The sequence below is a fragment of the Rhinolophus sinicus genome, chromosome 3 (assembly GCF_057876585.1).
Source record: "Rhinolophus sinicus isolate RSI-liver-muscle chromosome 3, RSI-T2T, whole genome shotgun sequence".
Taxonomy (NCBI): Eukaryota; Metazoa; Chordata; class Mammalia; order Chiroptera; family Rhinolophidae; genus Rhinolophus; species Rhinolophus sinicus.
In genome coordinates, this window is record NC_142503.1 from 60,057,618 (window position 1) to 60,085,245 (window position 27,628).

The window sequence follows — 27,628 nt, forward strand, 5'->3', positions numbered from 1 at the left end:
TTACAAGCCTTCTATTCCTATGGGGGAAAAAATACAGCAAAAAACCTGCTTTGCTTAAACTTTTTAAGAAGATATTTCTCAAGATTTTCTTCTTTTAACTCTGACATAATCTCCCAGAATGATTGAGATATGCTCCTGATTATTTACATAACATTTCCTTAAGAGGAAGCAGGCACGTTGCAAACACAGATACAGACAGTAACTTAGAAGAATTTTGGCAGATGATTGTTTTTTCCTCTTTCTGAACATGGGGCCTGGATATTTTAGATTCACACAAAAAAAATAATCCATGTTTAAGGCATTAGAGATTCCATTTAACACTTTATAATTTAGGACTGGCAAAAAAATAGTGTTGAATAAATTACTATCTAAAAATCTCTAAATTTGACTAGCTATTGTGATCACAGTGGGGAAAAATTTAGCCCTAAATTAGTTTTGTTAACAGTTAATAACTTGCTTTAAACAAAATACAATTAAACTAGTATAAGGATTTTAATATAATTGGTCTGACTGAGAGTGAATCTGTTAGTGTTTTTATATTTTCTAAGGCTTTCCCTTGTCCCTGCCCCCACCCCAAGTTCCTACAACCATGAACTGTCCTTTTGGCAAACTGCTCTCAAAGGACTCATAGAAGGAAAAATTCTCTTGGATTTTGTCCTTTCCCTTCTATAGATGTGTTCAACTGAATAGTCTATGATTCATTTTCTAAATCATTATTGGCAGTTAACTGGAGTTTAGAAAGATTTATTGTTTTTAATTTAAAGCATTGCATTCTGAATATAGATTACAAAATATAATCTTTGATAGGTCTCTTTCTTAAACCCCAAGCACTCCAGCACCATTACACAGTCCAGGACCCGCCTACCTATATTGTGTGAACTCTTCTACCAGGACATTTTTCCCTTTCAAAGAAATGTTTGCTTGCTTTCCATTAGGGACTTACAAGAATCTGAGTTTACAGACACTGTGGGATCCAACTAGCATTCCCTTTAGGCACTTACAGAATTTAAAAGCGTGGGAGATTTTGATCACTCGTTGTAAACAATTGATCACTGAAATTAAACACTGAAATATCACTTAGAGAGCATTAGAACATTTTGCACTGTCTTTTGCACGTCAACCTAGCAAAGCATGTGACTTTCTCTTGGGGCTGACAGGCTCTGATGAAACATACGTGTCATAGCAGACAGAGCATGTGTGCACAATGTGGCTTTTTCTCTAACATATACAATCCATGTCTCACGCAACTGCAGTCCCTGCCTACAATCTGACAATCAACTTCTTCCTTCACAGTGATTTACATTCAGAGAAAACACTATCTTTGCCATGTCATTTTATATTTCATATGCACTGTGTCTTAGGGAAAAAAATGTGCATAACTTTCCATGGGTGGTAAGTACTGTCTCCAAATTGAATCCTTGGATTAGAGGGAACTTTCGGAAACTGGTTCATGACCAGATACTCACCAAAGAAGAGGCAAAAATACCACATTGTGTAGAAAAGACCTGTCTTCTAACCCTATGAAAACTGTGTGTGTGTGTGTGTGAGAGAGAGAGAGAGAGAGAATGAGAGAGAGAATGAGAGAGAGAGAGAGAGAGAGAGAGAGAGAGAGAGAGAGAATTTAACCTTTCTGACCCTGTTGGTCTTCTATGATTAATATATTCATATACTTCAAGATGTCGTTGACTTGGAGATGCACATTTTTTTAGGTATTATTAAGAGAGAAAAAAATGGTAACAATTAAAGTATGACACAATTCTTTTTATCTCTTAAAATTATTTATTTTTGCTATTTGAAAGAAAAAGGAAAATAGAAGCCACATAATTAACAAAGGTATTCCTAAAATTTCTTTGGAGTCTAGCTTTTCAGATTTACTTTTGAATGAGATTTATCAGTGCCTGCTTATCAGACTGCTTTACTACTGTTGTTAACACATTTTTGCCCTAAGCTTCTGACACCTATTTACAAGATTTGATGCTGTGGCTGGCTTTCTTCAACTACCAAAAGATATCAGCAGAAAGCTTTTATATAATAACTGCAAGTCAGGTGGTCCTAAAATGACCACTGGAGTTTCCCTGTCTTGCCAGAAATAACTAAATGTTTGTGTTTGTACAATCAGTGGCACCTGCATCATGATTCGTGCCTGGTGAACAAAGGTCGCAAGATACTATCCGATATCAGAGATGTTAAAAAAGTGAAATAAAAGTGTGTTTCTTAGAATCAAAATATTGATTTAAAGCACCAAATGTGGTTGTTGTGAGTTTGTAAAAGGACTTAGTAATTTAAAACATCATGCCTATGTAAAACTTTTTTATTTAGGTATTCCTGTGGTCACGGGAATAATAAGGGATGTTACCATAGAAAATATTATGCTTGCTAGGTTTTAGAAGAAAAATGTCAGACACAGAATCCAAGGCAGCTCCTTAAGTGATGTTATTTTTCAGGGTTAAAGTGGTCATCTTGCCCCCCAAATATCTCTTATATGACTGCCAGAATCTCTGAAATTCTGAAGTATTTAAATTCTTTTAAGGAAGATGTACGTTAAAAACATAAACTTTCCAGAAACAGGGATGTACTAATCTATTACTGGTGAATACCACCTTGGATTAAGGTTGTTTATCAGAATAATTACGGAATTGACAGCCTAGTTAGAACTAATCCTTAGACATGTAATAGGGAGAAAATAATTGAAAAGTAATAAACATATACACAGTGACAGAGTATAGCACAAAGTAAACATAAATGCTGTACATATTAACAATATCACAACTTATCTGACCCCAACAAATGACCATCTTAACTGACATCAAAGGACTTGAGATGGACAATTGATTCTGGAAATGTTTTCCATATCTATCAATTCATATCTTCAGGGCATTAAAAAATAATTATGTGTTCTTTTTAAATGGGACTATTGTAGCATAGTGGATAAAGAATAGGCGACTTTCTGAGTGTAACTTTTCAAAATTTCCTGTACCTTTTTTATTCATCTGCTTCGTTCTCTACTGGCTTCTCTCATGATTGCCAAATGCACACTGCAGTTTCTGCCATCACATCTAGACATAACAGCGACTAGTGCAAGCAGATAGGCTGTTTCTTCCTTCTGTTTTACTTTAAGAGAGAGGAAACATTTCCCAGATGCTTTGTGGTTCGTTGGCCAGAACTGATTCACATGCTCTCCCTTAACCCATGACTGGCAAGCGGTGTTTATTGTGATCACCTTACCAACTACGATTCACTCCTGAGTCACTTTTGAGGAATGAATACCCTGAATAAATAGGAATTCTGTCAACAAAGAAGTAGGTAGGAATGGCTATAACAGTTCTGCTATACTACCTACATTTAGAAAGCTAAATGATATAACTTCTATGAAGTATTTAGTAATGATGATGACAGGTGACAAACACTTCTATGACAGTTACTGTGTGCAATACATTGTCCTATACACAACAGCTTCACATATACAACAATCCTCACAAAAACCCCATGAGGCATTTGTATTATTATTATTTCCATTTTACAGATGTGGAAAGTGGGCACAGAGAGGTGAAACAACTTGCCCAAGGTTTCACAGCTTGTAAGAGGCTATGCTGGGATTAGAATCCTAAAGTCTGTCCTGGCACACATGTGCTGAACATATTCCTGAAACTAGTAAGAGCTCAACTCCTGTTGGCTATTACTATCATCTCTGCTCACCAACATTCCCCAAGCAACATTTATAGATGTTTTTCTTCTTGTTCCGTCCTTTGAAGAGATGGAGAAATACAGGAAAAAGATATGATAGAAAGGGTTTGAATAAAAATTGACAGAACTGTTTTTTAAATTTTATATCATAACTGATTAGTGGGTCATAAAAATCTATTTAATAAGTCATGACCAGCATTTTAAAAAATTAAATACACATATAATACAATAGGGTAGGATAAAACAGTGGACTCAAATAAATATCAAGGTACAGTCCATATAATAAGGTAACTTTTGTCTTTGTTTCAATTATATGTCTGTTTTGTATATGTGTTATACTTTGCCAAGTAAAATGTATTATTTTAGGTTGTGGTAAAAAAAAAAAAAAAAAATTAACCTACTCTCAGCTCTTGCTTTTGCACTGCTGACTCCCATTCTGCTGCTAAGAAAGTAGGACCCAGGCTTTTTTCAGTGGTCTTACAATTATTCCTTAATTCTTCTTCGTGGAGTTTTGGTCTTCCTAAATATGTCTTTGCATTGCCCCTTCAAATGTTCATTCTGTTGTTCTAGTTTTCTATCAGAGACTTTAGTTTGTTGTGCTGACAGGACAAATTAATATCACTTCGGTTTTGAGTACTCAGTAAAGGGCCTCAGGCTGTGGCACTGACCAACACTCACAGATATACAGTACTGGAGAGTAGGTGCAAATGTCCTTAGAAAGCATTTGGGATATGAATTTGGTCAGAATGAGAAGGTCTTAATTTCCTGAGAATAATAATTTCCTCACTGTAATGCGCTTAGCTCTCCTGTCCATAAGAAAGATGTTTCTGGTTGTAGGTAATTGAAGCCCAGAATCAAATTGGCAATGAAGGAAACTTGCCAGCTCACAGAGCCAAAAAGTGCAGGGGGAGGGCAGGCTTCAGGCGTAACCAGATCAAGTCTCCTGCTCTACTTCTCTTTACAGTCTCTCAAGGCTGTCCCTGTCTCTGTGTCTGCTTCATTTTTAGCCTGGTTTCCTACACAGTAAATAAACAACTGAAGTAGTTCCACATACAACAACTTCCTGTAGAAGAGAGAACATCTGTTCTGACAACTCTTTGGTGAGAGCAAGGAAGTTTCCCAGAAATCCTCACAAAATTCTTCTTATATCCCTCTAGTCAGCACTGGGTCATGTGCTATTCCTTGAATGCTTCAGTGTGGCCAAGCTAACCAGGGCTTCCTCTTTATTAGCAACTCCATACCTCACGGCTAAAAGCTATAGGGTAGGGAAAACTACTATCTTGAAGGACATGTAGAAAACTGGACTGAGACACCTCCTTTAGAAGTGATACAGCCAGGGAGACCCTTCATTAATTATGATCACTTTTTCAGTTGCTACTTCACATACAGGAAAAAATAGTTCATATGGTAGGCTTTCTTCACAAAGATAACACCTTAACCGTAAAGGGATAAGGAAAGCAGTACTGGTAACACCAACTTCTCTCAGTTCCTGTCAGCTCAGGCTGCCATATCAAAATATGATAGACTGGGTGGCTTAAACAATAAAAGTTTGTTTTCTTACACTTCTGGAGGCTGAGAAGTCCAAGATCAGAGTACCAGCATGGTTGGGTTCTGGTGAGAGCTCTCTTCTTGGCTTACAGATGGCTGTCTTTTTGTTATTTTCTCATGTGGAGGAGAGAGAGAGAGAGAGAGAGAGAGAGAGAGAGAGAGAGAGAGAGAGAGAGAGAGAGAGAGAGAGGTCATCCTCTTCTTATAAGGCCATAGTCCTATCATACTACCCAGGCTTACGATTTCGTTTACCCTTAATTCCTTTCTAAAGGCCCTATCTTCAGAGAGTTACATTGTGCATTAGGATGTCAACATATGAATTGGAGGAGAGGCACATTCAGTACAGAGCAGTGCCCAAATGTTAATCATTGCCCAAGTATTTTCAAGCATCTGTTCTGTACTCAGGCCATACCAGGCATTGTGATAATTGACAGTAGGAAGGGATGGAATGAAATACTCATTTGGGAGGCAAGACCCATAGATGATAAACTAGAACAAATGCTGTGAGGTAGAATAAATGCTGAGGAAATTCCAGAATGACAGGTATCAATGAGGGTTGGAATGGTCCAGAAAACGTTATGGGGGAGTTGAGTCTTAAACTGGGATCTTGGAATGTGTGGAAGGAAGTAAGAAGTGTGGGACAGGATTAAAAATCTAGACCAGGAGTGTAGCAATGGGAATGGAGAGAAAAGGCCAGGTGTCACAGAAGTCTTAGAGCAGACTGAGAAAACTTCGTAACTCATTGGTATGGAATAAATAAATGGGTGGGGAGAGTTCTTTTTAACAGAAATCAGAAATTCCAGAAGGAGGGAAGGTGTAGGGGTTCATAGGGAAGAGTGAGGCATTCATTTTAGAAATATCCATTTTTAGAAAATGGAGAATTTACTAAGTGAAATATCTGTAATGCCATTGAGAATAAAGGCAAAGAGATGAGAAAAAAAATAGGACTGGAGATAATGGATATTTCAATCATTATCATTACATTGATAGTTGAACCTAAGGAGCTAAATGATCTCTTTGAGAAAATATGTAGAGAGATGTATGGAAAGAGAAGAGCTAATAGCCATTATCATCACCTGGCAGAGTCTAGCAATAGCAAATGGCATAATGGTGTAAGACTACTGAAAATTTAATGGATTTAGCTCTGATTTTCTCAGGGTATACTTAGTGATATAGAAAATGAACATTGGTTGGTTGGCTTGATGATTGAATGAATGAATGAATGTTAGAAGTTTAAAATCCAAAATGCCTAGTGTGCATCAGAGATCTTTTGAAGTCAAGTTGCTTTCCCAATTCCATTTAAGTGAGTGTTTTGAGCATTATTGATTACTCAGACATTGAAGAAATGATTAGCTAAAATAAAGGTTCTCCCATCACATGAAGGAGTTAATTAGTTTGATTTTCAGAGGAGTCATCTGACTGTCAGACTAGTCCAGGTACATTCAGTGAGGCATGCCCAGTGGGCAAGGAGCCTGGGAGAGCATGGCGTTGCACTGTGACCTAGTTTTCCCCTTGGAATCAGGTCCTCTTGCAGTTATTCTGCTCTCACTGACTTCCCTCTGTGGAGCAGCAGCTGCGGCTGACAGTCAGGCCATAGTTAACTCTGCGAAGACTACGTGCAGTGGTCAGCCCTTAAATTCCCTCCTCCTCCCTTAGAAACTTAAGGGTGCTCACAGTCACACCCCGTATTTCACATCGTTCAACCTCTTCTCTCCTACTAGCAATATTTACCATTCTAGTGTCTGGTTCTTGTGGGGGCCTGGTACAGATGAATGAATTTTATGCGAACTGAAGGCTTTCTGAAGACAAAGCCTTGGTTTAGACAAGGGTTAATTAATAATATATGTAGTGTTATAACAAAACGCTAAGGCTTTAAATCCAGACAGTCCTGGATATGAATTAGCAGTCTTTAATTTGATTGGTGTGTGATTTGAGATAGTTGCTTTCTTAAAAACGGTTCCTTCAAGTAAAAAAAAAAAAAGAAAAAAAAAAGACATAGTAACTATCTTTGAAAGTGGCTGCAGGATGAATAAGACAGTGTACACAAAGAGACTTTGCACAGTACCTGGCATATTGTAGGATGGTATTTATATGACAGGCCAAAGAAAAATATACATGTGCCATTTCTCTACTTCACAAATCACTCTGCATGGGCTTAGGAAGAAGAAGATTAAGACAGACAGACATACAGTCTTTCCTCTTCTTTAGGAATATATAATCCAAGCTCTACCTGATCAGAGCTGTTCAGTTTCTATGATGTTATTTGTAAGCTAGTACTTCCGTGTACTGAAGAATAGTGCCTTAGAAAAGTAAATGAGTTAATAGACTTTCCTTAAATTGGAGCAATTTTCTTCTTCTTTATTGAATCAAGAAAGCTAACTGTCAAAGAGACATAGAATACCCTAAGGTAACAAAACTCTCTTATGTTGTATTCCATTAGAGCTGAGCCAAGGATATTTTGGAAGGAAATTTCACTGTGTAATAAGGGGGGGATTGTAGCCGAAACTTTATACAGCATTTTTCTCCAGGTTTTTCTACTTTGTATCATAGTACCATTGTTCCAAATGGAAATATCCCAGGTTCACCGTTTTCCTCTTGAAAGAATCTAGTGTTAACACTAAATTGGAGATTATATTTGAAATAAACAATAATAAGGTGAACAAAGAGATATTCAACTTTCCCTCAAAGGGACATTTCACCTTGCCTTATCATCTTCCTCCCTCCATTTATGTAAGCAGAGTCACCAGTATCTTTACCACACATAAGCAGACAGATGTCTTTGCCGTTGCTCCTGAGTATTAGCCAAAACTTCTTCAGAAGTTTTACTGTCTTCAGACATTTATACCAATTAAGACTCAACTGCTCTTTCTGTGAATTAATGTTTGCTGCCATTTTATAAAACCAAATGTATTCCTTATTTACAAGTCATGTCCTGAAAAACTTTAAGTCTGTATCTTAGCATTATGAGTACATACTAAAATTGCCAAATACTAGGTATAATAAAAATACGTTTATTCATTCTAGAACTGGGAAGATTCTAGTTACCTTAAGTAAGAAAGAAATGTGTTCCTAAATAACCGAAGCAGTCCCAAATTACGTAGTTTATGTGGCATTCTAAATGTAGGATCTCACCTGAATTTCATCCCCATTGAGTAAGACGTAAACATTTTTGCTAGAAGAAATTGCAGAAGTCATGGAAAAGTTTCACTTTTAATGATAAAGAATGAAGAAACTGAAGTCCATAGCGTTGACTGATGTGTGCATTGTGATCAGCTCGCTAGAGGAAGACTGGGATCTAAGATTCTTGATTCCTGACACAGTGTACTCTGTAAAACACTGTGATTATTAGATGATATTGTGGCTAGCTTTAAAAGAGCATGGTGAACTTTTTTGTGTTTTGAAATAAAGTAGTGGCCTACATAGTACTACAAACTATTCCCTAGAGTGAAATTCAATTGTGTAAGTTTTAAGCTACACTATTACTTTAAATATAAGGACATTTAAAAATTTACAATAACATAAAATCTTGAAGACCAGAGAATGAACACAAAGCTATGGTATTTTAACTCTACTATGTCAGGTACCCTAAATAGAAAGGTATTGCTGGAGGGTCCCCAAAGACCTTAGGCCAAAACACCTCATCTAAGAAATAGATGAGGAAACAGGAAATGGGGTCCCAGAAAACTCAAATGACTTGTTCAAGTTCATTCAGCCACTTAGTTTCTGTGGACCAGAACATAAGTTTTGTATCTACCAGACGAGTATTTGCCCACCACAGTATCTCATCAGGCCAAAAAACAGGGGCAAAGAGGGGGTATCCTTTGATTTATATTTATTTTACAGTTAAGGATGAAATCTGCTCTGTGATGTGAGGGATAGCTAACTGTATTTACTTGAAATAGGTAGCTTTTCTTTATAGGTACTACGCTGTCATCATATATTTTTTTAGAGGGAAGGAGGATGTTCTAGGTTCAAAAAGATGTGTTGAGCTCTAATCCCCAGTATCTCAGAGGGTGACTTCATTTACAAAAGGGTCACTGCACGTGTAATTAGTTGATATAAAGTCATGCTGGAGTAGGGTGGGCCCTTAATTTAATATGACTGCATCCTTATAAGAAGAGGAGAGATTTAAAGAGGAGAATTGCATATGAAGAGACAGTTATACCAGGAGAAGATAGCCATTAGGTAACAAAGGCAGAGATTCCAGTGACGCATCTATAAGCCAAGGAATGCCAAAGATTGCCAGCCACCACCAGAAGCAAGGAGAGGCAAAGAGTTTCCTCTCCAGGCTTCAGAAGGAACATGGCTGTGCCCTGATTTTGGACTTCTAGCCTCCAGAACTGTGAGAGAATAAATTTAGGTTGTTTTAAGTCTCCTGGTTTGTGGTACTTTGTTAAGGCAGCCCTGGGAAACTCATACAGGGGCAATGGAATGAGGGCATTTATTGGGTTTTTCCTGATCAGTCTGCTCAAGGCACTCATAAAAGCTCACCAGCCAGAGGCATCTGTCCGTTGCTTCCTACACATCATGGAATCCTATGGCTGTTTGCTCACAACAATTTCCTAGAGTTGGCTGTCCACATGGGAGGAAGAATAGAGCAGGGGAGGAAACATTTTCTCCTCTGCTTTTGTAATTTTGGAATTAATAATCTGGAGAAGAATGCACATGTGATTTTGTTGTTGTAGGTTCTGGGTATGCTTTTATAGGTTGCCAGTGTACTGTTTGTTTGCATGATGCATATGCTATATCTTAGTTCCCTGTTATTTTCCTATTATTCTAAACATGTTGAGTATTGCTCTTTGGGATTCAGACCTGGCAAGATGTCGATTATAAAAGTATTCCTTGCAGTGGAAAGTAGAAATGTTGATTTCCTTAGAAAAGAAAAAAACAGCAAATAAAACAGAAAGTGGCTGCTTATTCTAACTTTTTTTTTGTATTTCTATCATTTAAGCTATTAATTCACATCACAAAAATGACCTAATAAGTACAAATTCCCATATTCAGTAAGGATCAGATAACTTCCTTTTTGCAAAAATTCATATCATCAAAATTAATAACAGTGTAATACGTTGACTTTCATTAGTGGTATCATCTGTTAGATCTATGAGTTGGCAAAATTAACATCATCTTGTAAGGTTAAAAATTAGGGAAGTATATTTTAATCTTTCACATTCTTCTGTCCATATTGGTAAAACTGTCTTGTGTAACTAGTAAACAGAACTCTAAATTATAACAAGCAATGTTCTAACTCACTATTTTAACTTTATTAATGTTCCCTGCGACCTACCAGTGCCAGAGTTAATAATCATTTTGTTTGGATTGGAAATTGATCTTGAGAATTTATATAAGTCTTGAACTTAGAAGTAGCAAAAATCCACTTTCAGTAGAATTAGCTTTCATGTATCAGAAGTTCTTAATATAAATGTTATAAACATTTTTTTTCTTGAATCACTTTAGGTTATATACTTTTAACATATGAATGCTAGAAACTATTATAAAGCAACACTGTTACTTTTTGGCTTTCTGTATTATCTTAATTTAACATCATTTGTCTAAATTGGTATCTGTGAAGCTGGTTTGGAAAAAAATATTATTTTCCTTATATGTTTAACTTCATGCTGTTCAACAGCCAAAGACAGTGATACTGGTTCTATTTCTAGTTGGGTGTATGCTTTTGGATTTTCAAACTACTAGTTGTCTTGGATTTGAAGTGACCTTTCCATATTCACGTGTTTACCACATCTCCTGGTTATTTTCTTAAGTTTTCTTTTTTAAAAAGATTGCAGACTACATTCCTCAAAAGTCAAAATAAATTTTCTTACAGAAACAGTAACTCCTCACTTAATGTCATCGATAGGTTCTTGGAAACTGTGACTTCAAGCGAAACTACGTATAATGAAACCAATTTTAGGCTAATTGATATAAACAGGGCTTAAGTTCCCATGGCATATTTCTGGTCACAAAAACATCATCAAACTTCAAAATAAAGATCCCAAACAATAATAATATTATTTTAATCACAAATAAAATAAATGAGAGCTATATATACATTTAAGAAAGATGAATAAAAAAAGTAAGATTATTATTTTCCAACCTGTTTATTCCAGTTCAGGGTGGCAGGTAGTGGGAGACTGTCGAAGCAACTCAGGGCGCAAGGCGGGACCCCACCCTGGATAGAACACCCATCCATTGCTGGGTGCACTTACACAAATCTCCACTCACACTGAGACAGTGTAGACACGCCACTTCACCTCACATTCACGTCTTTGGGTTGTGGGAGGAAACAGGAGGACACAAAGAAACTCACACAGACATGGGGAGAGTGTGCAAACTCCACACAGACAGTCGTCCTGGCTGGAAGTAGATTTTTTCTTCCGTTAACATTTTAATGAAACAATGTTATTTGAGGAACTGCTTCATCAGTAAGATTTTTTCTCATGGATTGAAAAATTTATCTGCCCTCTGCATTGTTTTTGAAATTAAGAAATGAAAAGGCAAAATATTTCGTCATTCAGTCATGGAAGTTTTGAGAAATGCTATTCTTGACATAGGAACTTGAATCCCAGGGGTTTGTAATTGCCATCATCTCAGTAGTTATGACATCCTAGCTAAAAAATATCAAGCCATAAATATGCTTTGGGATTAAAAATGGCATGTTGTTTTTTATTTATCAGTGTCCCAAATCCTCAACTCAGTTATAGTGTGGGATTTGTGAAAACAAAGTTGCCTATTCAGTGTTTTCATCTCACTTTTCTTTGGTGTGCTACAGAGCTTCTCAAACTTTACTGTACTTACAAATCACCTGGGAGTCACGTAAACAGGTATTTTGGGTAGATATTCTGGGATAAATCTTGGTATTTTGCTTTTCTAACAAGCTCCCAGGTGATATTGCTGCTGGTTTGGACAACACTTGAAACAGCAAAAATGTAGTGACCTCTTTTCTCCCTTCTTCTGGAAATAGAATTCTTTCTTTTGGGAAACCCATTTTATGTGGCATGAGACATGACCCAAGTATTGGCCAATGAAAATGTTCCTTAACAAGTGATTTGGGGATCCAGCTGGAGATCTGAGCTATAAAAGTTGGGGTCATCTTTCCTGGCTCATCTAACATGAAAGAATAAGGTGAATATCAAAAAGGACGAGTGAACAGAGATGAGAGACAAGTGTCCCCAGAGCATTATTTGGATTTCTGGATCTAATATACTTTAAATATAGTTTATTCCTGGAATTACTAATTAATAGTTTTTACTTAAGCTAGTCTGAGTTTCTCCGTTACAATCAAAAGTCCTAATATACTGGCGGGGGGGGGGGTGTGCCAAAAAAATGTATACATGACTTGTATTCATCTTTTATCGGTGTATGTTACAATTTTAATGTTTTTTTCCTTTCTTAAAATGTTTATACACTTTCTTGGCACCCTCTGTATATACCATGCTTGGCCATTCACTAATTATGATGACAAGGGTAGTTTGATAAGTATAGATGATTTAATGCAAAAGCAGAACCAGATAACCCTCACTCTTAAACTTGAAACATGTACTTATATCAGTCTAGAAGTATTCTAATGTAAACGTAAAAGCAATGTGGTTAATTTCAGTGTTGTAATAATTGAGTTAGAGCATTCTTTATCTAAAGATGTATTATAACCTCATACTTTCAGTGATGAAAAGGACTTTGGATAGCTTGTACATTGTAGATGAAGAAATCAAAATTCACACATCTGTTCAAGGAAACTGCTAGTCTCAGAACCCAGAACTTCAGTCTCCCCTTCTGATGTTGTAATTCCTCTTTCCATTCCTTATTGTATTGGACATTGTGTAGATCGTTAGCTTTTAGAAGAATGAGTGTACTTCTATGAAATTGATTACAAATGTATTTGTCTAAATCTTTCTAACACATTTTTACATGTGTATGTACATTTGAGAATATGGCAGAATCATGTTTAAGGCACAAATACAACTCAATAGCTCATCTATATAAAGAAGATAAATTCTAAATGTGACTATAGAAGTACTTCTAACATTAAAAATCACTATAAGATTCAGATTCTTTGAGACAAAGACTTGTTTAAAGTTAGAAGCTGTCTTCATAAAAGTAATGTGATAGCTTTTAAATTTGTGTGGTCTTGAAATACTACCTAGATACTTGGACATAACACAGCAAGAAGAAATTGGTACCTAAGTAAAACTACTTTACCTGGTTTAGTTTATATATAAGACTGAAATTTATATTTCTAACTTACAAGTTTTATAAGGAAGTATCCTAACTTAATGATTTAGTAAGTAAAACAATAATTAGTATTAAAAATTCCTTTAAGCCTTCAGTAATTTTCTAGACAATTCTTATCCAGAATGGCTTCAAAGAGTTAAATTGTAGTCTTAATAGTGTTTGCATGTATGAGCTACTAATATGATCAAGATTCAAATAAATCTCCAACCAATTTTACAAAAAGAAAAAAAAAAACAAAACACTTTATTTTCCACAAGGAAGAGCAATAGGAAAAATCAAATCATTTCCCACATGTTTTCTTAACAGAGCCTACAAGGACATATTCAGCACCAAATAAAAAAGGAAAAAGAAAAACAAAAACAGAAATTACAAACAGCCATAGAGTATAATCTATAAAGCAAACATTTAATATTGCACTTTGTTTTGCTAACATTTTGGATTTTACTTTTCCTAATTGAAAAATCAGGAATCTATCTTGAATACTGGAATACAACTGTGAACCTCACGTCTTATTATCAGGAATTGACCAATATTTAGAAAAGAGCAAAGTAATGCCTCTAAATAAGAAAAGTAAAGAAATACTTTAATGGAGAAAATAAAACTTTATTTGATAAAGTTTTATATATAGTTAAAATTTTATCATTTTTGTGACCCAGTGCCAATTACCAGAATATTGGTCATTCTTCTTGTGTTATTTATAAGAGTATATGGTGATAAGTATTCCAATGCTATGCGTTATCAACAATTGTTCCCTAGATATAAGAGAAAAGAAAAGGGATCTTCTGACAATCCCCCCCAAACAAAAATGAAACCACCAAATGCCCTTTATGCCAAATATTCCATTAGCTTCTTTTGAGGGGGACATTCACAAAATGATTTAACAACAATAAAAAAATATTTCACCCCCATTTCCTTATTATCTAGTATTAATTTGCTATGGGAGCCCAACCCTTTAACCGAATCACTTAAAACGCGATTCATTTTTACATTGGGCTTTCTTCACCCTGTCAGCATTTTTCAAACATGAATTGTCTTCCATGTTTTCTTAAAGGCCACTTATGGAAAAGCCTCTTTGTTTTGTATGAAGCTTTAAGACAGTATTTAACCTGGTCAAGCACCAAGCCAGAGTTACTATTACTTTCAGCCACTTTATTAACTGTGGGGTTAATGGCAGGATAGATGTAACAACCATTTCACACGCATGTTGCAACACGAGATGCTGATTTTCATTAAAAATATCAGAGCTGAATTCCTTCTAAAATAAGACAATCACTATACTTGGTATCTTTGAAAACGCCACTTTAAGTGTCATCGTGAATGCTGGTATATTTGTTATGAGCTAACTGTAAATTATCTTTAATATAAACTACAATTTACTGATGTGACCATTTTCCCTATCTTATCTATAATATACTCAAGTATGTAATTTCTCGTTTAGCAAAATGTTCTTTAGATAATGGAAAAAAATGCCTGCATTAAAAAAACACCCACAGATATAAAACATTTATTAATCCAGCACATTCTAGCATTTATAATTTTGAAGTTATATACTTTTAGAATAAACTTGGGTTTTTAAGCTGTTAAGCTTGAGCAGGATAAAAAAATGTATAAATTGAGCTCTCCAATCATAACCTGAACATACATACATATATTCCTGCTCATTAAAATACTCTGCACCAGGAAAAATGATTTTCAACATTATGTGTTTTGGAGGTAATTAAGTAACTCTGTATAAAAATAAATGCACTTTCGCCTTTCTAGTGATTGGAAAACTTCCATACTTTAAAAAAAATAAAAATAACTAATTTTTAAGAGCAACAGCCTTTAACTCTTTGCTGGTGCCTGCCATACTGCCTTTCTTTACTCCATTCATAGCTCTTCTATTTTCTTCTTATATGTAATGATAAAAAGGGAATGTGGGTGGGTTATCACTTTTGTGTATGTCCCTTTTCCAAATTTCCCTCTCCAAAATGCCAACCAATCAAACAAACAAAAAAATAACTCAACAGTGCAACAAAACACAAATAGCATTCCAACAGTTTGGCAAGTGATGCGTTCACCTGAGATTAAGTGATTTTAGGCAGTCAGTAACAAAATGCTGCTTTGCTGTAATAGTAGAAAGGCAACAAATTCTTAAAAGAAACCAAGAAGGTATACAATCTTGAAAAGTCTCTTATTAGCTTCCTCCTCTTATCTCTTTTCCCACATATCTGTTGCGTATCTACTACAGTAGGCTGCAAAACATACAGCAAGAAGGATTGGCTTGAAGGCATTTGATGTTTGTAAATAAATCCACAATAGGATCCAAGCTGAAGAGGTGATACATGGTCAGCCTAGTAGGACAAATCTGAGCATGTGCATACGCAGGTCAAGTCCAGGCTATATTAAATTAAAAAAAAAGTCAGTGCGTTTTTTTCATGTTAAAGTTTTTTCAAAGCTTTCTTCTGTTCCTTGTCGTGCTGACCACAAACAAGTTTTAAAAGAATATCAAGAGTCTGGCATAAATGGGGGAAAAAAAGCTGTAGTGACATCGAACTGCACAATGTAAGCATTGAGCATGTGCAAATTTTCAAATCAAAAGAAGGAAATCATCCCTCTTTACAACACGGTGTCTTGACACGTATGACCATAGGCTAAGAAGACCGCTCTTGGTATGTGCCAGTTTTAAAAAAGAAAAGCTTAGATCTTCAAGCATGTTGGAGCAGTCCTAGCATGTTGCTGTAGGCTTCTAACGCACGATCACTGGTTGTTTCATGTATTTGCCATTTTTCTGGGCAAAAGCAATTCCACTTCCTCTGAAAACGTGTCTCCAAGATACTTCTCTGTCCTCAGCCGGGAAGAGAGATAGTTCAGAATCCACATCAACTTGATTTAACCAAGTGTTCCTTCAACGAGAGGGGCAGGATGGTCTATCATCTGCTGAGTGATCAGGATTTGGATCAATCTAGAAAGAAAAGAAAAAAAATTAAGTTATTTGATAAGATCTAGTAAGATTGCAGCAAATGACTAAGATTTTTGAGTTTTGAGAAATTTATTCAGAAAGAGCATACACAGCTTGTATGGGAAGGAAATGGTACTAGTATTATGTACAAAGTGCCTGATATGCAATTATTAGATTAATAATAAAATTTATAAAGGTATGCCCAAATAGTTCTTTCACAAAAGCTAATGGTTAAATTTTATCGAGAATGGAGTTTTACTAAGCACTTCGTAGTACTTACGACTCAAATACACATTGGAAAACATCTTTATAGGAAAGATCTTTTGTAAAGTATCCCTTTTATTCTTTTATAAAAAAGTCAACACTTCTGTGGGCTTTGGGAAGAACGCAGTTACCTGTAAACAATGTTCTCGGTGCTATGTGAGATAATAAATCATGGGTATAAAACCCCAGAGAAGGCTCAGGAGTAGTGTGTATCAAGAAATAGCAATGCTGAACCCGAAATGCTCTAGAGGCTTCCTACCTTCTCTATCTCTGGAGTAACTTTTCATATACACATACATTTAATAAAAGTGAATATATTTTAGTTGCTTCTTAGGTACAGAAAGAATGGGCAAAGGAAAGCAAATTGTTGGGTTTAATACATTTCTGTTACTAAAAGATATTTTGGATAAGACCCATTTACTTGCATCTACATATGGGACAAGACAAAGTGCCTCAGCCACTTTAGATAAAACACACTTTTGAAGGACTAAAGCCAAATAAACTTTCTTTCTTTTAATGACTATGCTTTAAAGAAAAAACTGAAAGTAGAAATTTAAAATAGCTTTAATACAATTTAGAACTTTCCCCCTTCTATGTGGCTAGATATTAATTAAATCACAACATGAACCAATTTAGGATTTTAAGTTTTAAACTATCATCTTTAATTCATTTCAAAAGGAGGCAGAATTTTGTGACGAATTGCTTAAAAATGAATACTTAGATTTCCATTCTTTTAAAATGCCCATTGGACAGCTAAGCCTCAGATCCAATCAGAAGTGACTGACTTAATAAGCAAGAAAGAAATGTCTAAATAAAAAATGTAGTAATCAAATCTGTAACAAGCAGAACCTTTTTAAACATCTAATGGAAAATTTCATGAATAGGAATAGTTGGATAGAAAAACTATGTTTAATTAAGAATTTGCATGAATTACGAATATCTTGTAATTGACGAATAAAGTGGATCTCATATTAGTTAAATCCAAAGGAAAAATCAACTCTTCCAGTCATGGATTTGGAGGTTGTGGGAGAGAAAAAGAGCAATTTGTTCAAGAGTGAAACAATCTCTTTTATTTCTTATTTGGGAGTAACATTTCATTGTAAAATAGCTGTCTGAATGACAGCAACCAAAAGGAAAAAAGTTAACAATTGTAGTGATTTACAGAATTATTTGGTATTATATTGGGATCAAGGCTAACTTTAAAGCTTCTAAAAACGTGTACTGAAATTGCAGGATTCCATCCCCATACCTATTTGCCTTTGCACGTGCCGTTCTTCCTGGCTAAATTACCCTACTTTTTGAGGAGTACTTATTTTTCAAGATTCAGCTTAATCATCACCTTTCCCAGGGAAGTGCCTCCTGATTCCCAAGGCTCAATAAGCTGCTCCTCCAATGAACTATGCATTCCTTTCACATTGTTATGTAATATTTTGCTTCTAAGTTTGTTGTTTTTCTTCACCAGACTGTGAGCTTCTCCCAAGTAAATGTCATGTTTTCTTCAACTAGGGTTTAGTTGTCATCAATATGAAATAAATAAAAATAATCTAACTGTGTAGGAATGTTGTTTAGATATTATTGCTTGCAAACATGTTATTTTCCCCTATGGCTGAGAATGTTAAAATATGCAAGGAATTAACATGGAAAAGGATGATGAGTAGATAAATTCTAGCTATTTAATCAATGCTTGCAAAATACTAGTTCTACTGATACTTCAAAATATAAATTACTCCTTTAACAGGCATTAAGAAAGCACGGAGAGAGATCATTAATTATCTTTACTTCCCTAATACAAGTGAACAGTCCTACCTCGGGGTCAAACTTAGTAAATACTGACAACCCTAATTTAACTTTTATTAATCTATGGTTTTAAATTATTTGTTTCTCTATTATTATGATAATCAAAATCTAACTGTATTTTCAAAAAGTCTGCAATGCTGTTTCCAAGGACAGCCAGCCCATTTCATACTTGAGTTGGTACTTACCTCTGAATAAAGAGGTGGAGGCAAGAACCGAAACTCCTGGATATATGCAAACAGTGGTCCTTGAAGAGCTCTTTCAAAGTCATCACAGGCACTCACTGGTGCAAGATTGTTTCGCCTTTGTTCTTCTGTTACCACTTCTGCATAGCTGGGTGGTGCTGAAGGAAAAAGATACACGCAATTCGAACAGCATGTTCTTATGCATGTCAAAATACACAGAATAGTAGGTATTAAAAAGAAATATCAAAGTATAATAATAATAATTTGTTTTGTCCTCAAAACTAGAAGAATACACATTTAAGTCCAACATTAGGGGTACATTTAATCTTCAGGTATATTCTAAAGTTTAATCATAAAATATCAGAAACAAAATTATGTTCTTGAAATAATAATAAGAGGCTAAGCTTAGATATGCATTATTAAATTACCTTCAGGTCTTTCAGGTAGGGATAAACCAAGCCAGTTCATATTCATGCTACACTGACTGCTTACGCTTGAGGTTCTGCTACCAAATGGATGTAGAGGAATGGTACCAATGACAAGAGGCAAATTAAGAAATAAATCCATGGCTCCAGGAATATCCACATATACCTAAACAGTGAAAAGACATGTTAGTTTTAGAATGCCAAATACTATTTCCTTTTTAAAAACTAACGACCCAATTATAATGTCATTTGAGGTCCTCATTTACTTCATTTTTTACTTATATACATGAAAAGTTTCTCCATTATGTATAGTACTGTATAGTACATTTTCATATAAGGTAAAATTAGTAATTACAATTCAAATTAAAGTATGTATCATATATAGAATATAAAAATCAAATTCTCTATGTAAGACAGACAAAATTTTATCTTTAGGACTTTAAGACTTAAAAAAAAACCTTAAGTTTACACATACCATTAGTGAATATTCCACACGGATTATACTACAGTCGAGGATAGATGGAGAAACAGGTGGAATTTTCAGCAACTTGCCATTCCACGTTTCTGTCTTTCCAGACGATAAGGATTCCCCACGCAAGTTAGCTACAAGCTGTTTTACTTCCTTCATTTTCCCTTTGGCATAGAAGGCCTGTGTTTGGTAAATGGCTGCCTTTGGCACTACCATTCGGGAAGAGCAGTTCTCAATCTCAGCAAATATCTGAATTGATTCACCTAGAGGGGAAAAAAAAAAAAAATTGCTGTTAAAAAAACCCAAACAAACAAAAACTCCAAAACAAACATAGATTCTTAAGCTAAAGTATAAAAGTTCAACAGACTACATGGATGAAAAGCTGTCCTAAGAGTGATAAGTAATGTTAAGTTATAAAAATCAACTACTCACTTATAGTGGCTATTTTAAAAAGGAGACTATATTCCAATTTATGAAAGAAAATTGGATAAACACAATTTATATGTTATTTTACCAAAGAATACTGTCTTTACGTTTAATTTAGTAGAAATGTTGTAAATTTAATCAGAAAAGCTAAGTGAAGAAAGATTATTTTGGGTGGGAATCCATTTTATACGTACCTGGGGTATAGCCCTTCCTTTCAATTTTGGCACTTAAGGATATTGGGCCTGAGGTACAGAACCAGCAACAGAGAGTCTTTTCTTTTGTGCCTGCTTGGGGTGACTGTAAGAAATAAATTTAGGGAGAAAGATCAATGTATGAGTTGGGACAGCTTAATAGAATGTTTTAAAATACAATCCTAAATTCTTAGAGAATTTAAAATTAAAAGCAGTGTTGCCTTTTTTGGGGGTACCCAAATATACTTTTATTTTCTTAAACTAACCAATGGCTTTGAATTATATTACTATTTTTGTTTTTATGTAAGTTTCCATTCAATTAAAGAAAAAAAGAGAACAGGGCTTAATACCATATTCCATAAACATAGTTTTAGCCCACATTATTTACATGTACAGTAATTAAAAACCAACCAACCAAACAAAAAAACCCTTTCCACATTCCATTTAAACAGCCTTAAATAAAAAGGCAGGTTAGAAAGCAACATGGTTAGAATCTCAAATGTTAACATCTTTAAGAATGCAAAAATCAGTATGTAAAAAGAAACTATTCATCTAAAAAATTCTTATTTGTTTAAAGATGTTTTCATTTGTTTAAACCAATTAGTTTTTGAAGTCAAATTTAAATCTTATGAAAAAATACAATTAAAAAATATTTCTTTTAAAACGGAATTAACTTTTTTCATGAAAATAATAATCTCCCCATTGTTTGACAACTATCCCTATTGGAATAATACAAAGTAGTATACATTTTAGATTATGGTATTTTCAAGTTAAGTGATATTGTCTTATAATAATTAATATTACTGTTCCTCTTCTACTAAAATTATCCAGGGAACAGATTTATTCTGTTACTGCTATTATCTTCTAAATAAGACATATTTAATACCATATACTGGTTTTTTAAATTTTACTTAAAGTTATTACAATATCAGAAAACATGAGCATATTCTTTAATAGTTTGTATACCTTTGACTGTATTTTAAAAAATTATTTATTTATGAAGTTTAAACTATTATACTATTTTAAAACTATAAAATTATAGTTTAGGTAATTATTCTTTAGTATTTATATACCAAAAACAAAGGATGAAGAATTCAGTCAACTCTTACCAGTAATGAAGGAGTGTTGATATCTATATGCTCAAAGACTGTAAATTCCTTCTTTAATTTTACTGGTAGAAGCCAAGGCCTGTGCAATTCGGCTTTCACCCAATAGCGCACACTGCCATGTCTGCCTTCGAATGAGGTAGCAAGTGGTCTGTGCAGAATATAAAGGTCAATATATTAATTTTATACCTCTTTCTAATAATTAGACAGGTCAGCATAGAAGTATTAATATATTGTACTATTTATCAATGAGGTATAAAACATAAAGTTCTTAAAAATTTCCAAAGGGATGTAAGTCATTGGGGAAAAAAACCTATTTCCAAATAACAATAGGTGATAGTTAAACATTACAGAAATTCTGCTTAAAAAAGCCAGAACACCACAATTCATTTAAACAAAGAAGAGTCTACTTTTAATGCTGGTGGCAAAATTATGAATATTTGGAAATGAACAATTCTTGAAAAGGTCAAGAATTTAATTTGAAAAAAAAGTTAAAAATGGCTTAACTATTTCTATCGAAAAATTCTAGACACTGAGCTGTATCAAGAGGATCAGAACTGTTTTTCAACTCTCCCAGATTTTATTACTTGTGAAAGATTTTATTTTCATAAGTTTAGCCTCTTTTTCATAATTTGATTAGAAAAATGCACAATGTTCAGTTATTGACAAAATAGAGACCTAGCTTAGATTAGTATGAGAAGTAGTGGTGCTTCTCCTTTTTTAAAAATTTTAGACTCTTGCATTAACTTGTATAGCACAGAGAAATAAAATGCAGTATTTATGCTAGTCTAGAGTTTATTTTAAACTAGTTTGGTTTACAGATAGAATTTTAAATATGTATATTAAATTAATTCCATTCTTTTAAATATTCAGGCCCAACATGAGCCTTATTGTATTAACAAACTTAAAATATTTCTCAGAAAGTAGATTAGGGTATTACATTCAAAATGATGTTCCTAAGTACTATGGTAAATAGAATACTCTGAAAAATACCATTTATAAACTCTATCCACATTAACAACTCAAGTACTGGACTTAAAAATATGAAATCATGTACATTTGGCACTTGATAAATTCTTATGTAATGTTTATTCTCCAGAACAATGAGTGCAAGTACCACTTTGCATATCTTTGTATCCATTAAAGACATTATTAAAATTTTTTTATAATCTGTTAATAATTTGTTATTACATGAAGAATATACCACTTTCCTTTTATATAGATTTTAAGCCTTATATTAAGGTATCTCTGATGGATGTTTACTTTTAAGTCCAGGTCATATCTTTTGTGTGACCTTCTCAGTAGTTCTTTGCACAGAAGCTACTGAATTCTTAATAAAAGAACATCACTTCCAAAGTTAGAATATTCCCAATTATGTTTATGTTCTTAGCTTACCACTATTGGTTAACATTAGCTAGCAAAAAGAACACTGAATTTTTATAAATTACTGAATGGGAGACTTGATATCTTCTACCTTTTCTGCTAATGCTAACTGATAAACTAAATATGCTAACTGATGATAAACTCAATATGCTAAGTGCTTAACTATTTGACTAGAACCTTCCAATTCGCTCACATTCAATGAAATACCATTCAAGTTTTTAAAATCTCATAAATCTTGAGACAGAGTACTAAGAAGAATTAAGCTTTCCTTTTTATAATTTTGCCACACTAGATTAAAATAGCTTCTTTTTTTAGTATATTGTTTTCCCCTAGCAAGTTTCAGTAATGAAAAGGGTTTTTTCTTAAAACTAAAAATATTTAAACTTGGAATAATTTTAAATTTAAAGAATGGATGTCTATGAAAAATGTCTGCTACTTCTAATACTTACGTCTGTGGAAGCTCGAAGCTGAATGCATATTCATGCCTTCCTGAATGAATAGTGTTGAAACCTTCTTCAGAATTATCATCATCTAAAACAAACAAAAACAAGACAAAAAACTTATTAACCTTTACATACTCTTCCTGGCGGCAAAACTTTAACGATGCTCATATGATAATTAAAGCCACAAGCTTTGGAGTCAGAGAGATCTGAGTTCTAATTCCAACTTTATCACCTCCTCTAGGTAAAATAAAAAGTCTTCAGTTGCCCTATCTGTAAAATGGTGATAATACTTATACACCATAGGTGGTTTTCAGTGGAAAGTAAGGCATCTGTATTTAACATCGTAATATTCTCAACTACAGATTAAGACCTCAAATCTCATACTGAGATGTTATCTTTGTCTCCAATAATTTACTCAAATTTATCAAATTAAGATTATATATAAATGAAAATTGTTCATGTAAACCTTTAAAAACGTCAGTATTGATACAGAAGATGTGAATGTTATTATTATAAAACCATTAGAAAACTTTGTCAAATTGATGTTGGAGTTAAAAAAAGGAACAGTGATTTTAATGTGTTTCACAGCTAAACATATAAATTCTTTATTGAACCTAAAATGATGACAATACCCAGTCTGTCCTAGCGACAGATAAAAATTTGCACATATATGAAATACACTTCAGATTTAAAAGGTGTCTGCTTATTACCAGGCAACAACATTGTCCTACATCCTTGAAAAACGTCGTCTAACCAAGCTGTCCCCAGTTGATTGAAAAAAAGGGGTTACTTTTCATTTTATAACCAGTTTCTTTTGGTCAAATATATTATTTTTTATAATGTCTCCAAAACATATTAACGGAAACTTGCAAGGGGGTTCGGGGTTTTTTTAAATGATGTTTTAAATGTCTGACTATGTAATTACATAAATGTCTTTCTTATATATGTAGAAACCTTTATCATTAACCATGAGTGCAGGAAACTAGTATTACCATTTAATTTTCCCTCACCAAAGTATTGAATATACACAAAAAAGTGTTCTCTTACATCAAAGGAGAAAAAAAGCGCCTAATGGAGCTACTTTTATTCAATCATGATGATTGCTTTTATCTCAGTACTATCTTCCTTATCCCTTGTGCAAATCTTCTGAACGAATTTTAGCACCAAAAACTGGCTGGTGAGTTGAGGGTCTATTTAAATTTGCTGCCCTCGAAAGCACCCAAAGTTTGTCTTCCTCTCCTTTTCATCCTGTCTCGCTCCCCCCTTTTTGTGCCAGCTCAGCAGTCTCATTGAGCAGAGCGGCGGCGGCCGCGCGGTGGTAAACAAGTGCCGGGCTGTCAATCAAGAACTAGACCGGAGCAGGAGAGGACCGGCCTAAACCGGCGCGAGCAGATCCCAGCCGGCCCGCCCGCGCGCCGCCGCCGCCGCCCGCGCGCCCCGCTATACATACGGCATACGTCGCTGGCGCTCGCGCAGCCTAGCCTGCTGGACGGAAGGCGGGGCGAGCGCGCCGCGGCGCTTCCGCTTTATACGCCCCAGCTGGTGACCGGTTCGATCTGGCTCGGGCCACCCTGACACCTTTACAGTTGAGGTGAAGGAAACGGGGGCGGTGAGGGATTGGGGGAGGGGAGGAAAGGTGCCGGCAAACAATGAGGGGGCGAGGAATACTAGTCCAGGTTCCCACCTAGCTTTCCATGTCACCACCACTTTTCCTCCTTCTCCCCGCCAGCCTTTGCTATCTCTCTCCCCTCAGAGCAAATTAAGGTAGCCGGTCTGGTGACTACATCGGTCGCGAAACACGCTTTGTTTCAGCTAACAGGAAAACAAGCGTTAACAGAAGCCACCTGACACCTTCCATCCGAAAAATACTAAAATGGGGTCCTGCGAACCAGGCACATGCAAGTTCCCTCTGAATAGGACTGTCAGCTGAAGTTGCGCCCAGGGCCATTCGGCACCTGTAAGGCCAGCAGGAGCTTCTCCCCTCTACTCAGCTGTCACCCGAAGTCGTTTCTTTCGGGGGCCAAACAAGTCGAGGTGAGGGGGCGACAGAACGTGATGTGTGTGACAGGGGATCTGGACACCTCCAGAAGCCGTGGCACGCCAGTAGGGCGGGGTCGGCCGCTCTGGAGGGACCTTTACCGGCGCACGCCGGTTCCAAGCCTCGCCCCAGCCTGCGCTCTCCCCACCCGCCGGCGCCCAATCCAATCAGAGCCTGGCATCGCCTTAGCAACAGGCTAACAAACCCGGCTCCGCCTATCGCCGGTCACCTGAGGCGGGGTCTCAGTTACCAGGCTAGTTTGAGAGGTCCCAGTTTTAAGTCATTGAAACTATTCCAGGCTAGGAGCTCATCCACGTTTTCAGGAATTGTGGGGCATCGCGTTGGGGTACGGGGCACATAATTCCACATAATAAAACCAGGGAGCAACTCATGAAACTGTTTTTTCCCCCCATAAATCATTATTCTACTTTTACCCCATTGCATGCCTCAACTCCTTAAAAAACCTTTGTTTGTTCTCAACCATTTTATAGAAAGCTGCAATGTCCAGAAAGGTTCAAACACAAACTCATGTATCTGCTTTTCTGCAAATACCAGGACTGTCATTAGCCATGCATTTCTTACCAGCATTACTGCTTGGAACCATTAACTAGAAATTATTTCAGGATGCAAATTACCTATGTGTAACTGAATACCTAACTAAAGAATTGATTTCATCTTAATATTTTTTAAAATAGTGCATTAATGCTGTAAGTGAAAGCATCCTTCATTTCTACACTTGCCTTAGTTTAATTAGCATTTCGTCCCTCATGTTTTTTAATATTACAAATAAAGGTAAAAATGTGCTCTACTCTTTCAAAAATAGCCAACATTTGAACTAAATACTGCATTAAAAAGGAGAAGTACAAAATTACATAACCAGTTTTAACATTATATTCTTCTTGGTCTAGGAATTAAGTCATCGCCACCACCTGACGCGTGTAACCAATCTGCTGAGAGCTGAATAAGCGCCCCTCCTCACCACCCCCCAGAACTGGTCCGAAACAGGATTGAACCGCTTCTAACAAAGGGTGGAAACTTAGAAAAACAAGCTTAGAGTCTCCTATATTTCCACAATGTAACGATTTAAACAATCGATTGGAAACCTCAGGACCTTTTCTCCCTTTGACAACCCTTTATCTCCCTTTTCTAATCAAAAATCAAATCCAACGTGCCGAATACTTTTCAATTTCATTTGACTTGCAGGGGTTTCATTGAATGCACGTTCCAAAGTTAGGCATGATGCTCGGGGAAAAAAAAAAAATTACTGATCCTAAATGGCTTCTAAAACTGATTTAAAACCTATCATAACGACAAATACTGTCCTTTAAAATAGAGAATGTCTGATAAAAATTTCTAAAGGAACTGGAAAGAATAGGGGGAAAAAAACACGTGGGGTGTTGATACCATATGTCAAAATAAGCCACAGAAACCCTTTATCACAGAACAATGATCAATTCTTTCAAGTCTTGTGCGTGTCAATATTAAAAATGAAATCCACCTATTAACCCACTTAAAAATGTTATTCCATTTCTTCATTGAAGCTTAGTTGTTAAGATCTAAGGTTGCAGAGTACAAGGACAAAATCTCATATTGGACTGCATGCAGCTTTTAGCAATTCAGTTGAAAATATATTAGTAAAATTATTGAATTGGATTTAAGCAGAATTTGTAAGGTGCACATGGATTGCAAATGCGTATGGCACACACCAAGCTGGGTATAGAGGTAGTTGAATAAGTGCAGTTTGCAGTCACTTTGCAGATGCCGGCATGCATTACGACTTAACACACGATGAATGTCAAGGAGAATCCAAATCTTCCAACTTTGCTAATCTTTATCAAACTGCTGTGTGTTATGCTAGGAGTAAAATTATATTAATTCAGAAAAATTGAAAAGGTACTTTCTCAAAGAAAACAGGTTTAATTATTTGAGTAATATAAAAACTTACCTCTTTCGTGTCCAATTAAGATGTCTTTATGGTTGAAATATTCTACTTCTTCAGTGTAATTCTGTGTATAGGCAGTATTGGAGCCGGCGTTTCGAGATTCGGTCCAGCGTACTTTCGCATGTCCTCTTGCATGAATTTTAAGAGATTTTACTCTGATTTCCCCAGTAACTTCTAAATTCACCCTTCCTGAGACTGTATCCCCACTAGAATACACAGGGACATTGCTGTCATTAAGACAGTCAAAGCTTATTGTCAAACTCTTCACCTTTCCCAGCACCATGTTTATAACAAAATCTATAAAAATATAATGTAAGACAAAAAAGTCAAGATCACATATAAAATGTGATCTTCACTTAACACTGATCGATGTCTTTGCCGTGCAAAAAGCTTGCAGGCAAGATCAGTGATTCCTTACAAATAGTTCATTGAGATTTCTTAAAAAGTCAGGGCAGCGAGAAGCTGCTGCTCCGCGCTCCTGCTAGTCTCAGTGGTCTCCTTACAAAGACGGGCGGCTGGAGGCTGCCAGCTCACTTTAAGAGCAGCTTTGTGAAAAACAA

The 27,628-nt window shown here is 35.5% G+C and overlaps 1 protein-coding gene across 2 annotated transcripts; it reads right to left on the bottom strand.

The window, feature by feature from the left end:
* Positions 1 to 13,685: 13,685 nt before the first annotated feature.
* On the bottom strand, positions 13,686 to 27,572 carry ARRDC3 (arrestin domain containing 3). Of its 2 annotated transcripts, none has more exons than XR_002137563.3 (8): positions 27,072 to 27,572; positions 23,095 to 23,176; positions 21,266 to 21,413; positions 20,160 to 20,262; positions 19,546 to 19,802; positions 19,074 to 19,236; positions 18,649 to 18,841; positions 13,686 to 16,405 (listed from the first exon to the last, which is right to left on the bottom strand). XR_002137563.3 is itself a non-coding variant. In XM_019734235.3 (8 exons), exons 1-8 carry the CDS (start codon positions 27,349 to 27,351, stop codon positions 16,349 to 16,351), a joined length of 1,245 nt encoding a protein of 414 aa, XP_019589794.1. In that variant the 5' UTR covers positions 27,352 to 27,556; the 3' UTR covers positions 13,686 to 16,348. The 2 variants fall into 2 exon arrangements, 1 of the variants encoding a protein (XP_019589794.1); XM_019734235.3 differs by having other exon boundaries at positions 18,649 to 18,803; positions 27,072 to 27,556.
* Between the last annotated feature and the right edge of the window lie 56 nt (positions 27,573 to 27,628).